This window comes from Geotrypetes seraphini, chromosome 19, assembly GCF_902459505.1.
Source record: "Geotrypetes seraphini chromosome 19, aGeoSer1.1, whole genome shotgun sequence".
In the NCBI taxonomy this organism is placed as follows: Eukaryota; Metazoa; Chordata; class Amphibia; order Gymnophiona; family Dermophiidae; genus Geotrypetes; species Geotrypetes seraphini.
Genome location: NC_047102.1, coordinates 31,801,613 through 31,814,617, shown reverse-complemented (window position 1 = coordinate 31,814,617; position 13,005 = coordinate 31,801,613). Strand labels below are relative to the sequence as shown.

At 43.8% G+C, this 13,005-nt stretch overlaps 1 protein-coding gene across 3 annotated transcripts in view; it reads right to left on the bottom strand.

The window, feature by feature from the left end:
- Window positions 1–5,761: 5,761 nt before the first annotated feature.
- Window positions 5,762–13,005, bottom strand: part of CRACR2B (calcium release activated channel regulator 2B) — a 68,890-nt gene continuing 61,646 nt past the window's right edge. For all 3 annotated transcript variants that reach the window (XM_033928062.1, XM_033928063.1, XM_033928064.1), the window contains 4 exons: window positions 11,107–11,202; window positions 9,736–9,923; window positions 8,799–8,870; window positions 5,762–6,728 (listed from right to left, as the gene is read on the bottom strand). In XM_033928062.1, coding sequence (XP_033783953.1) covers window positions 6,500–6,728; window positions 8,799–8,870; window positions 9,736–9,923; window positions 11,107–11,202 — 585 coding nt within the window. In that variant the 3' untranslated portion in view covers window positions 5,762–6,499. The remainder of the gene's footprint in view (window positions 6,729–8,798; window positions 8,871–9,735; window positions 9,924–11,106; window positions 11,203–13,005) is intronic.

Sequence of the window (13,005 nt, the reverse complement as noted above, 5' to 3'; positions counted from 1 at the left end):
TAATGGCAGGTGGGGAAATTGGAGGAGAGGGATCAGGGATGGGGCCCTCCTTTATTTATGAAGGGGTTGATTATCCGTGTGGTTTAAGCAGCCAGGAGAGAAGAGAGCCACCAACATACAAGGGGGGAAAGGGATTTGTATATGGCCTTTTTTGTAGTTTTCCAGCCAGCATTTTCCCTCTCTGTCCCGGTGGGCTCAAAATCTATCTAGTGTCCCTGGGACAGTGGAGGATAAAGTGACTTGCCCAGGGTCACAAGGAGCAGTGTGCGGTTTGAACCCACAAGCTCAGGATGCTGAGGCTGTAGCTCTAACCACTACGCCACACTCTCCTATGGTGGCATTTAACTGGGCAGTGGCACTGAATATCAGCTCAGAAACAGAGCAATCCAGAGGCAGAGTCAGGTATCTAGGACAGGGGAAGGAGAAGCAAAGAGGCCAGAAGACTCTCTGGGAAGTCAAACCCTTTAGAAGAAAGTGAAGGGATCCCAGATGTTACGTGAGCTGTTGGAGAGTTTGCTCCTGAAATTACCTCAGTGTCAAAATGCCTAAGAGAAGAGGGGAAAAAAGGTTTTCCTTTCTTAGTACCTCTTCTCTGATACAGGTTACCATGCTCCGTTATGGAGCAATGTATCAGGAGAGCTCTGGAGACAGTGGTGTGGTAAGGGGGGAGCGGGAGTGGAGCGCCATGGCCACCATCTTTAAATCTTCACCAGCGCAAGCAACTTCTTAGGCCTGCTGCTTGTGCCGGCCTGGCTCCCCTCTGAAATCACTTCTGGGTTGTGGGTCAGGAAATGACGTTTGAGGGAAATCCAACACCAGCTTGCTATGCCACTGTCAGTAGGAATCTCTGCTGTCCCGACTGGGGAGAGAGACCAGTCATGGCTTGGGGAAAGTCTTTCAACCCCACATATCTCCACCTCTAAATATTAATACTTTAGCTAATAAGGATCCCCATGCTTTGTCAGTTGATGACATGCTCCTAGGGTGGCCAGAACTCCCTTTTACCAAGCTTGACAGGACATAGCAATGTCTCTAAGCCACCAATGCTTGCATCCCATGCACTGTGGCTCAAGATTAGGGTTACCAAATGACTCCAGAAAAATGAAGATGGATCGAGACATCCAGATTTTACTTCCACTGAAAGAAATGAAACTATGGAGGGCAGATGAGAAATCTGGGTTTTACTTCCATTGCTTTCAATGAAAGACCATCCTCCTTTTTCTGGAGCCATATGGTAATCCTACTCAAGATGCTGTTGCTGGCTGCAGAGCTTGGTAGAAGGGAATTCTGGTCATACTTTGGAGGATGTCCTCAGCTTTATACTATTCTAGTGTGCACTTTACAGGATATTATCAGTTACATGTGCAAAATGCCACACTTCACTGCACACATTTAATCCTACCATAGATATGGCAGAAGTGGTTTCACCTAAATGTTGGCGCTTAAATGCTGGCTTATGATAATATTCTATATGTGTATAATTGCTGTTATAGAATTCACATTTAGTGCACTATATTTAGGTGCCTAATTTTAGGAGACCTTTTTGAATTAGAAACATAGAAGATGACAGCAGAAAAGGGCTACAGCCCATCAAGTCTGCCCACTCTGCTTACCCACCCCCTGTCTATGCCCTAATGACCCAATTTCCTTATCTTGACCCTCGTAGGAATCCCACATGGGTATCCCATTTATTCTTAAAGTCTGGCACGCTGTCTGCCTCGATCACCTGCACTGGAAGCTTGTTCCAATGATCAACCACTCTCTCTGTGAAGAAATACTTTCTGGTGTCGCCATGAAATTTTCCGCCCCTGAGTTTGAGCAGGTGCCCTCTTGTGGCCGAGGGTCCCTTGAGAAAGAAAATATCATCTTCCACTTCGACACGTCCCGTGAGGTACTTAAATGTTTCGATCATGTCTCCCCTCTCCCTACGTTCCTCGAGAGTGTAGAGCTGCAATTTGTTCAGTCTCTCTTCGTACGAGAGACCCTTGAGCCCTGAGATCATCCTGGTGGCCCTCCGCTGAACCGATTCAATTCTGCATCTTTACTGTAATGTGGCCTCCAGAATTGCACACAGTATTCCAGATGAGGTCTCACCATGGCCCTGTACAACGGCATTATGACTTCAGGCTTTCGGCTGACGAAACTTCTATTGATACAACCCAATATCTGCCTTGCCTTAGATGAAGCCTTCTCCACTTGATTGGCAGTTTTCATGTCTGCACTGATGATTACTCCTAAATCTCGTTCTGCTGAAGTCCTAGTTAAAGGACTTATGAATTGACCCTCGTCTGTTCATAAACCAGGCCAAATGCAATGTGCTCTCCTTCTTCACCCATATAACCTGTAACATGGACCGCTGGAACTATTGTAGTTGATATCTAAGGTTGATTGAAAAATGAATAACCAGGAAAGACCCTCTAGAAAGCGAAAAACCTTTTCTGGAAGCTTCTTGTTGTTTCATTGTGATTTTGACTGAATTAGAGCACCATCAACTTTTATTCGCTGTCCCCTGGTTGGGGCCAAGGTTCTTCATTTTTTATTTATCCTTCCCTCTCCCATGCAGGTTTATCACTTCAGTGAAAGTAATCTAGATGAGAAATATGGATCAAGGTTTCTTCCAGTCTAATATGTGTGCATACCCATGCCAGCCACTAGATGTCACTGTTTTACTATAGCTGAGAGTTCTCACCAGTGACGCATCAACAGCATCCCCATATTCTTCCTCTCTTGGCTTGAAAAAAGCAGGAATCAGATCCAGAAATTAAACCTGTTTTTCCTGTGTGGAGTGACTACTAGGTCATTAGCTGGAAAAAGTGTTTATTTTTCAAAACAGGTTTTAGTCCTATCAATCTTAAAGAAATGATTCTAAAGAGAAAATCTGTTGCCTCTTCTTTAAAAAAAACTATTAGCCAATGGATTTAGCGAGTTCCATTTCATCAACTCTTCACTAGTCCTACAAGAGGGAGTTATGTGGGGGACGGTCCCGATCCGTTTTGCAGCCTATGGCCCTCTCAGCGTCCATGGTCCTGCCTGCACTGGAGTTTGACTTTCCTCCACCTTGGTTTTATCATCAATCCTTCATTCAGCCTTCCATTAGACTGGAATGAAGCTTGAATCTTATTTTATTTCAGTTTGGTTTATTTTTGTTTAGTTCTATCTAATTTTCTTGCCTTCCTGTTTTATTTCCTTTATCTTTATTTTTATTTTTACTGGATATATAAATATTTATATAAGTTTTCATTTTCTATATTTCCCTAGTCACTTTAGCTTAGAATGTGAGCCCGTTTGGGACAGAGAGGGAAGTTTCTAAACATGCCTTAAGACAATGTAAATTGTAATCCACTTAGGTTATAAGCGGAATAGAAATGTTAAAAATAAATAAATACAATTTATTGTACCATGTTGTCTGTAAGTGTAGGGAAAGAAGGCAGAGTATACAGTTGGAAAAGGGGAATAATCAGGAGCTTTAGAGAGCTGGAGAGCTTTTTGGTCTATGATAGAAACTGGAATCCGATTGTAAGCAGACTTGAAATTTTCCTGACTGGATTGTTGGCTGTCTTGCGGTATACAGAGTAGATTAACGCTAATAGCTTTCCCCATGTCGCCTTGATAAAGAACTCGAAACGCGTTGGCGTTCAGGGGATTGGTAACAAGGCTGAAAGCTAAGTACTCATTAAATAGCTCTAGTAGTTATGAGTGTTGTAGAAAAATGAAAAAGATAATGATATAAAAAGTTAAATAAAGTAAAATAAAACAAAGAAAAAGTTAGAAATAGTAGCAATACGGAGGAGGAGGAATCGCGGGTATATGAGGAATGGTTTCCCTTCAAGCTGTATCAGCTGGTTGGGTGGTCTGATACCCTTTGCGAACCTCCAATATAAACTCATTAAATTGTGGGTTTATTACTCTATGAACTCTTGGACCTTTTGTTGTAAGATCTTAACGAACAAATAGGAGCAATTGGTGTGTAGTTATCTTTTTATGCCATAGCTTCTAATTCACCCATCTTATTCCTAAGGCTCCTTGCGTTCATGTACATACACTTGAGTTTACGGCCTGTTCCTTTCTTGCGTTTCTTCCCTCTTGTGTCCTTTTTGATCTATCTTGCCTGTGATCCAGTGAGTCTTTCCCTCTATCTTCTTGCATGGTATCCTCTGGGTATACCGGTTCCTGAACCATCGACTCTTTCTCTTGGTCGACTGTCGGCTTTCCCCTTCTTCATAGTTTAAAAACTTCTCAACTTCTCTCTTGATGTTGCTTGCAAGTAGCCTCGTTCCATCTCGGCTAAGGTGGTGTCCGTCCTTCCTGTATAGCTTGCTCTTCCGCCCAAATGTAGTCCAGTTGCACACGAAGTGGAATCCTTCTTCCTCACACCAGCGCTGCATCCATGCATTGACTGCTTGCAGCTCCATCTGCTTCTTCTCATCAGCCCTGGGTACCGGCAGGATCTCCGAGAATGCTATCCTCTGTGTTCTGGTCTTCAGCTTCCTTCCTAGCATCCGGAACTGGTCCTTCAGTAATTCCCTGTTGTAATTCCTGTTGCTCACCACTGCCGTATCTTCTTCTTCCACACTGTCGATGCGGCTCACTATGTCTTCTACCTTGGCTCCCGGTAGGCAGGTCACCAGCCAATCCAGTCTTCCTCTCGCTATGTGGCTGTCAACTTGTATGATGATGGAGTCTCTATCTTCTCTTGATTATCCAGCCGCAGGTCTGTGTCCCTGGTGTATGTCCATCTCTCCAGCCGTAGGTCCGTAAACTTCGTTCTCGCTGCTGTGCCACCCATTTCTTCGTGGTGGTTGTCCGTCGGGTGGTCTACACTCTCTGTAGGTGTATATCGGCAGTTCCACTGTTGCTGGTGATTCTGCACAGCCTCCCTGTATGCCTCCTCTATGAACTTCTCCAGCTCTCGGACTTCTTCCTCAATGGCGTCCTCTGTCTTGTTCTCTGATTCCTCTGTCTTGATGTTCTCTGTAACTCTGTCTCCCTCCTCTGCTGCTTGTAGTGCCTCCAGTTCCAGTATTCTACTCTTCAGGAGTCTGACTTGCTTCTTCAGGCTCTCTAATTCTCCGCATCGCGCACATACGTAAGATCGCCTCCCAGAGGGGAGATAGTCATACATATGGCAGACGGTGCAGAAAACTGGGTAGCTCAACATCTTGCTTCTGTCTGCTGCTTCCATTGCTGCCTGCTTGCCGGTCTGCTGTGGATGTCTTCTGTGTCTGCTGTGTCCATTGTGCCTGCCTGGCTGTGGCTGTCCTCTGCACCTGCTGTGTCCTCTGTGTCTGCCTTGCTGTGTGTCCTCGGTGCCTGCTGTCCTCTGTGTCTGCCTGGCTGTGTGTCCTCTGCACCTGCTGTGTCCTCCTTCTGCTCTCCTTTAGTGGTGTGTGGTTGTGTGTTCTCTGTATCTGCTATGTCCTCTGTGTCTGCCTGGCTGTGTGTCCTCTGTGCCTGCTGTGTTCTCCTTCTGCTCTCCTTTAGCGGTGTGTGGTTGTGTGTCCTCTGTACCTGCTGTGTCTGCCTGGTTGTGTGTCATCTGTGCCTGCTGTGGTCTCCTGCTGTCCTTTAGCAGTGGCTCATTCCTTCTCAAGGAGACCTTTTTCTCCCGAGAGTTAGCACTAGTCTTGAACTAATTAAGGAGGTCATTTTTTTATGATTAGAACAGGAGGTCAAATCATTTCATGGAGGTCAGAAAGGACAGAGCATGAGATGAGAACTGAGGAATAGGCAGGCAAAGAAAACATCCAGATTTACAAGCATACTCTGTAATATAATATATACATGTGTTTAATGTAGGAACATTATGAGGTTGGTATTTTGTGTTGTTGGATTAAAATTGAGGCACAGAGAGATAAAATCATTCTCCCACATCACAGAAAGTCAGTGACAAAGAGAAGTCTGAAATTAAAGTTCATTGCAGTCTCTTCATTCCTGTTTCAATTCACAAGATTTGTCTGCTTCTGTCAAGGACATATGGCGATATTTGAGGGTAAGAAGGATGTTTTTAAATACTTTGAAAATGTTGATTTCTCCTGAATAATGAAGAAGGATCTGTGCTTGCTCTAGAGCTTATGGTGGATTGGTTGACCCCCGTTTTGATGGTTTGCTAGTTTGCAGATGGTCTCACAGATCCCTTCCCTGGGAGATTAGTTGGATCCTTGTGCAGCTGAGAGGTTTGAGATTGCGGCCGTCTTACTTCACTAATATGGAAGAGTATGAAAGAGAAATCCATAATCCTATCCTCCCATCTTCATCTCCATGGAAATGATTTAGGTTACCCAGAAACTCATCTTGGTGAGGCACCTCTACTAGTGTAAACTGGCTTGGTCTGCAGTCTTTTCAGGCTGCCTGTGAGCTCTCTCACCGGCAGGTTCAAGGCAGTGGATGTAGCAGCGATTGGCTTCCTTGGGTCTGTGGCCTGACTCTTGAGGTTCCTGGCCTGGGAAGGCATATTGTAGAACCCTTCCTAGACATCTGCAGGCCTTTCAGAATCCTGTTTTTAGAGACAGTCTGCACCTGATGAGGCATGTGAAAGCCCAGGATGTTGAGGTGATAAGTGGCCCGTATGGCAGTGCAGAGACTCTGTCTGATGAATGTGGCAGCGGTGGCAGCAGCAACAGGAAAAGCAATTGGCACTGTGCTTTGCAAGTACTGCCCTTGCCCGGAGACTAAGTAACTTCTTGGCTTCAAAGGCGTCTCTTTCATCCCGCAGCTTCTTGTTCATCTCCCTATATGGCACAAAGACAGATAGACAGACAGACAGCAATCAGAATGGATAGTGAAAAAGAAGCTTCCCATTCACACAGCTGCTGTCTCTGCTTCCAGACATTAGGTGTTACTGGGTTTTTCTGATTTTCCATCCCCCACAGCAGTAGTCTAGAGTGGGAGTAGGCTGCAGCTCCTCTAGCAATGCCAGGCCTAGTAGCTGACAAACCCCAATGGATTGTAGAGGTTAAAAGGCACACTTTTGTTAAAATAGCCCAACATGGCCACACTTCCCCGACTGAAGGTGCTTCAAGAGCAACAACTAAAGGGGAATATCAAATCACACTTCCCCTTAATAGAGGCAAAATTGTTCACTGGAAGGAGCTTCTTGGCAGGTACCAGTACTCCTTGCCAGCTCCAGCCCACGGATGGTACCCTGTGATTTAAAAAAAGGTTATGTGGGTGCCAGCCCCATATTCAGAGCTGACACCTGCATAGCAAAGCAGCCTAATTTAGGACAGCTATGCAGGTGTCGGCTCTGAATTTTGGGCTGGCACCCAACTAACCTTTTTTTAATATCAGCATCTGCATAATCCCGGACTCCTGCTCAGTGCCTCCCCTGATCTGCCCACTTTTTGGTTGGGTGGTCTGTGGGGATATTCAGCTGCTGAATATTCCCACTTAGGTGGTGGGAAACAATTGAAGTGGGCAGGGGTGGCTCCTGCCCACTTCAATCGCTTTGAAAATTGGCTGGTGTGTGTTGAATATAGGCACAGCCATTCAGCTGATGTAAATGCTTTAAAAAACACACATGACAATTTTACTGTAGTATTGTATAATTTGTGTCTAACTGTGTACCAACCCTGCCCTGCCCAGTGCACACCCTCCTTCAAACTCTGTAGCATTGTACTTTATAGAATAGTATGTAGCTGGAATTTTTAGCCATGTACTATATATGCACATATCCATACATACGTGCTGATATTCTAGTCACTCATATTTATTATTATTACAGTGTTTTGGGCCTTCCTTATTTGCTCATTAAGTCCACTTTTAAATTTTCTAAAGGATGTCTTCTTTTGCTTTAGAATAAATGAAACACATTCACATGGATTGTGCAAAAGTATGAATAGCTGCAACACAAGTCAAATATACCACCATTGGGAGGAAAAGCCTCTTACGAAACCCTCCCACCGCCACAGCTGTAGCATAAGGCGTTCAGGCGGAGAACCTCATTGGCAAAAAACCTCCCATGGGGCCTCGTAGGGCTTTGTGTTGTGCAATGCAAATAAATAACAAGTGGTCAAAAATTAGGTACAACAGTGACTCAAACTTATCTTTTTGTGCAAGGAGACACGATTCAGCGTGTCCCGTTTTGAAAGGTATGTTTTACTTGCATGGTATGATCTGAGTGGTGACAATAAGGTAACAATTTATATTTTTATTCTCACTAGCTTTCTCTTTTTGAATTTTCAGCTCACAATCGGAGGTTACACCCTGAGGCAGCATTATATGAAATGCTGGCCACCATTGGTGTTCCGACCTACCTTTACAAATCAATACATTAAAAAAGATAAGTAGATACATGAAATGCCCTCCTGTGAGAGGTGGTGGAGATGAAAACGATAATGGATGGGTCAAATAAAAGGAATCCTGTATGGAAGGCAGAACCAAACAAGGTTGATGGCGATTAGATGGCAACACCTGTAATTGAGAAGCAAAGCCAGTGCTGGGAAGGTATCTACAGTCTAACCCTGATTATGGCTTGACAGATATGGATGGGCTGGAGTGGGGCTTCAATGAAAACTTCAGTAGTTGGAGAACAAGGCCAGTAATGGGCAGACTTTTACGGTCTGTGCCATGAAAATGGCAAAGACAATCAAGATCAAATATCCATATGTAGTATCACATCATAAATTATGCTATGAGTTTATCTTGTTGGGCAGACTGGATGGATAGACCTTGGGCCCCGAAGAGAGGACCCTTTCTATCATAAGAGGATCCATGTCAATGTTTGTGACAAGCCTGTGGGACATAGTCCTGGTATCGAGTGAGCCCCAGTTTGAGGGAAGTTATAATTGGTTTCTACTTACCTCAGAATTTCTAACTGCCTTAGAAGACTCTGTTTCTCTTTTTGCATATTCCTGGAAACTCGGAAAACATTCCTAAGTAATAAACACAGAATAAGAAGAATGGACATGAAGTAAACCACGACGGCCTCCTGGCCACTCAAGCAGCAAGACTGGACGGCCAGATCTCCAACCTTCTGGTGTCCACCCCAGACTACAGGACATTCAGAAAAAAACTAAAAACCATACTCTTCAAGAAATTCCTGAAACAGCCCTAACCTCACGCTCTCTCAACAACACTAATAATAGACAAAGGATCTACCCTTTACTTTCATAGCAAGGACAATTGTAGTTTATAAATCTTCTGTTAAACCTCCCTGTTCTTAACTACCAAAGAAATGTCAAAAGATCTACTCTCTACCACTCTAGCAATTCTATTGTTATCTCATTGTAACCCTGTTTATAAATCTTTTGTAAGCCGCCTTGAACCGCAAGGTAATGGCGGAATAGAAATCCCTAATGTAATGTAATGTAATGTAATAAACATGATCACACCGGATATGCTTCAGAGAATCTAGTCCGAGCTCGATTTTCACATCGATGTTTGCCGAGTAACAGGTGGGGGCGCACATCAAGTATATGTTATCAACAGTTGATGAAACTATAGCCTCAACGGTGAAAGAATATTCCAATACATTTTGGTTTTGTTTTAAAATCAAAGAATGTTTTTGTGGGCATACTGTATATTTTACAAAAGGCTCTGCATTCATCAAGTCTTATGCAAAATAAGCTGCAAACGGTGAATATCTTGATTTGAGTGTTCCTTTTCCAACCGAGATGACCTATAAAGATTGCCCTTATGTCTACTATCTACTGTTGTGTACAAGTCTTGGGAAGGTATAGGGATATGACCTGAAGTATATGTGTGTTGGGAATTACATAAGGAATAGTCTCCCTCTACCTGTCTCTCTGCTCCTGTTCCTGGTTTGCCTCTTCCTGTAGTTGCCTTAGGTGGCTCTGTGCAGACTCCAGCTTTCTTTTGCTCCTCTCCAACTGTTCCTGAAGCTCCTTATTTAGGTGTCGGAGGCGTTCATTCTGCACTCTCGTTTCAACCTGCTCTGAGTTCAGAGCCTGCAGCTGTTGTTCTAGCTGTAGATGGAGAAAGTCCTTAAGTGATGTTGATGCTTCCTTTCTCTGGAGAAAGGGTATGATGGAAATGCATGTTGTAGGGACCGTTCTGCTCAACACTTGTGGGGCATACTTTCAAGCTTACTTGATACTCAGGAAACAGCAAACTAAGAGGCCCTTTGACTAAGACTTAGCGGATATTAGCATGCGCTAAATGCTACACTTCCTATTTTATACCTATGGGCCGTGTGTTAGCACATGCTAAGCTTTAGTAAAAGGCCACTACATTTTGCAAAGTTGTCATATTTTCTAGTCATTGGCCACTGGCAACTTGACTGAAATATCGTTTGATAACTGGCAATATTCAGCACTGTCCGACAAAGTTTAGTGGGTAAATGAGACCACCTAAATAGCAGTTTTGTCTTTACCTGTTATAACTTAACCAGTCAGCACTGAATATCGACTTAACTGATTAAGTTATAGCTGATCAAAAAAATCCAGGGTATTCAAAAGCCTGTCACTGGAAATGGCCCTGGACTGAATATCTGGGACTTAGGTTGACTGCCTTTATATTTAGCTGCTGTTGTCATCTAACCAGCTAAGTAAGCAGATAGTTAGGACAGCCGGAGCCTGGTTAACTTCCAGGTTTCTATACAAACCTGGATATTCAATGCCGAAGGCCAGACATGTTCCTGCATTGAAGTATCCAGGTTTATTTAGCCCTTGGCTGAGAGGCTACAAGATACTTACCGCTGTATGCCTAGGGTTACCAGACGTCCGGATTTACCCAGATATGTACTCCTTTTGAGGACATATCAGGGGGTCTGGACGACTTTTCAAAACCTGGCACTTTGTCTGGGTTTTCAAAAGCTTGGAACAAATCACGTCAGGCAGGAGGGCATCTGCGTATGCATGGTTGCCATGTGATGATGTCACACACACACGTGTGCGCGCGTGATGTAATCACATTGCCTCCACACATGCCCTCCTGCCTGACGAGAGCAGGCAGCGGGGGGAGAAGGGCTAGGGCGGAATTGAGGGCAGGACTGGGGCATAACAGCGCATGGATGGGTGGAACTGGGCGGGCCTGGGGGGGTCTGGATTTTCCAAATGGAAAATCTGGTAACCCTATGTATGCCCAATATTAGGGCCCAAAGTAGATGACAATAGAAAAAGAACAGACTAGTTTTAGGTGGCTGGTCACCTGTTTCTGTCCAGCAACAATGCTTTCTAGCTCTTGCTCTCGGTTCTTTAGCTCTTTCTGCAGTAAGGCGTTTCTACCCCGGCTCTTCATTGAATCCTGCAAAGCAATAGAATCACAGTTCTTAATATGTCATCAGAGGCCCATACAGGCCATCAAAGATCTCATCACCACTCATCTGCCAAGCCTGAGTTGAAGCACAAGATTTAATGATAATAACTGTAAGTGATATTGTGGAATGATTGTCTGGTAAGGTTTGCCTCTGTGGGAAAGATACCAAAATCTACATAAGAATATAAGAATTGCTGTTGCTGGGTCAGACCTGTGGTTCATCCTGCCCAGCAGTCCGCTCACACGGCGGCCCCAAGGTCAAGACCAGTGCTCCAAATGAGTCCAGTCTCACCAGTTTAGCATGAACTTGTCCAACTTTGTCTTGAAACCCTGGAGGGTGTTTTCCTCTATAACAGACTCTGGAAGAGCATTCCAGTTTTCTACCACTCTCTGGGTGAAGAAGAATTTCCTTACGTTCGTACGGAATCTATCCCCTTTCAACTTTAGAGAGTGTCCTCTCGTTCTCCCCACCTTGGAGAGGGTGAACAGTCTGTCTTTCTCTACTAAGTCTATTCCCTTCAATATTTTGAATGTTTCTATCATGTCTCCTTTCAGTCTCCTCTCACTGTACGGCAACTCCTCCAGAGTTAACCATTTTAGTTGCTCTTCTCTGGACCCTTTAGAGTAGTACTGTGTCCTTCTTCATGTACGGCGACCAGTGCTGGACGCAGTACTCCAGATGAGGGCGCACCATGGCCCGGTACAGCGGCATGATAACCTTCTCTGATGGTGTGGCTAACATGAGTAAAGACCTAGCAAAGCTTTAAGAATGGCCCAGAATTTGTTAGCTAAGCTTTAATGCTAAAAACAGTGAAATATTTTTGTGCATGAAAGAAAAGTGGGACTTGGGTTAGATCGTATATGATGATCTCAAGGTGGCCAAACAGGTAGAAAAGTAGAAAAATGCTTGTGTACATAGGGACAAGAATGGCCAGTGGGAAAAAAGAGGTGATAGTGCTTCTGTATAAGTCTCTGGTGAGAGTTCATTTAGTGTATTGTGTGCAATTCTGGAGACCATACCTTCAAAAAATACATGAAGTTGGACAGAGTTGGTTCAGAGGGTGACTTCTAACATGGTCAGTGGTCTTAAACATAAAGCGCATGGGGACAGACTTAAGGATCTCAATATGTATACATACTTTGAAAGAAAGGTGAGAGAGGGAAGATATGACAGACATTTAAATAGCTCTATGGCATAAATGCACAGGAGGTGAGTGTCTTTCAGTTGTAAGGAAGCTCTGGAATGAGGGGGCATAGGATGAAGGTAAAAGGAGATAAACTCAGGAGTAATTTAAGGAAATACTTTTCCATCCTTAAATTGCTTTTCAGAGTGGTTTATACCAGTGGTTCTCAAACCTGTCCTGGGGAACCCCCAGGTTTATAAAAATTCTCAATAAAATGTTGAAACAAAAAAAAAAAAGAAAAAGAAAAACTACTTATATAGACAAATGTAAAGTGATGTATATTTAGGAAGAATAACTCAAATCATAGTTTCTAGATGTTAGGGTCCACCTAGGGGGTCAGCATCCAAGAAAAAGATCCAGGTGTCATTGTAGACAATATGCTGAAACCTTCCACCCAATGTGCTGCGGGAACCAAAAAAAAAGCAAACAAGATGCTAGGAATTATTAGAAAAGGGATGGTAAAACAAGACTAAGAATGTTAAAATGCTTCTATATCACTCCATAGTACAACCTCACTTCAAGTATTGTTTTCAGTTCTGGTTGCTGTATCTCAAAAAAGATATAGCGGAATTAGAAAAGGTTCAAAGAAGAGCGACCAAGATGATAA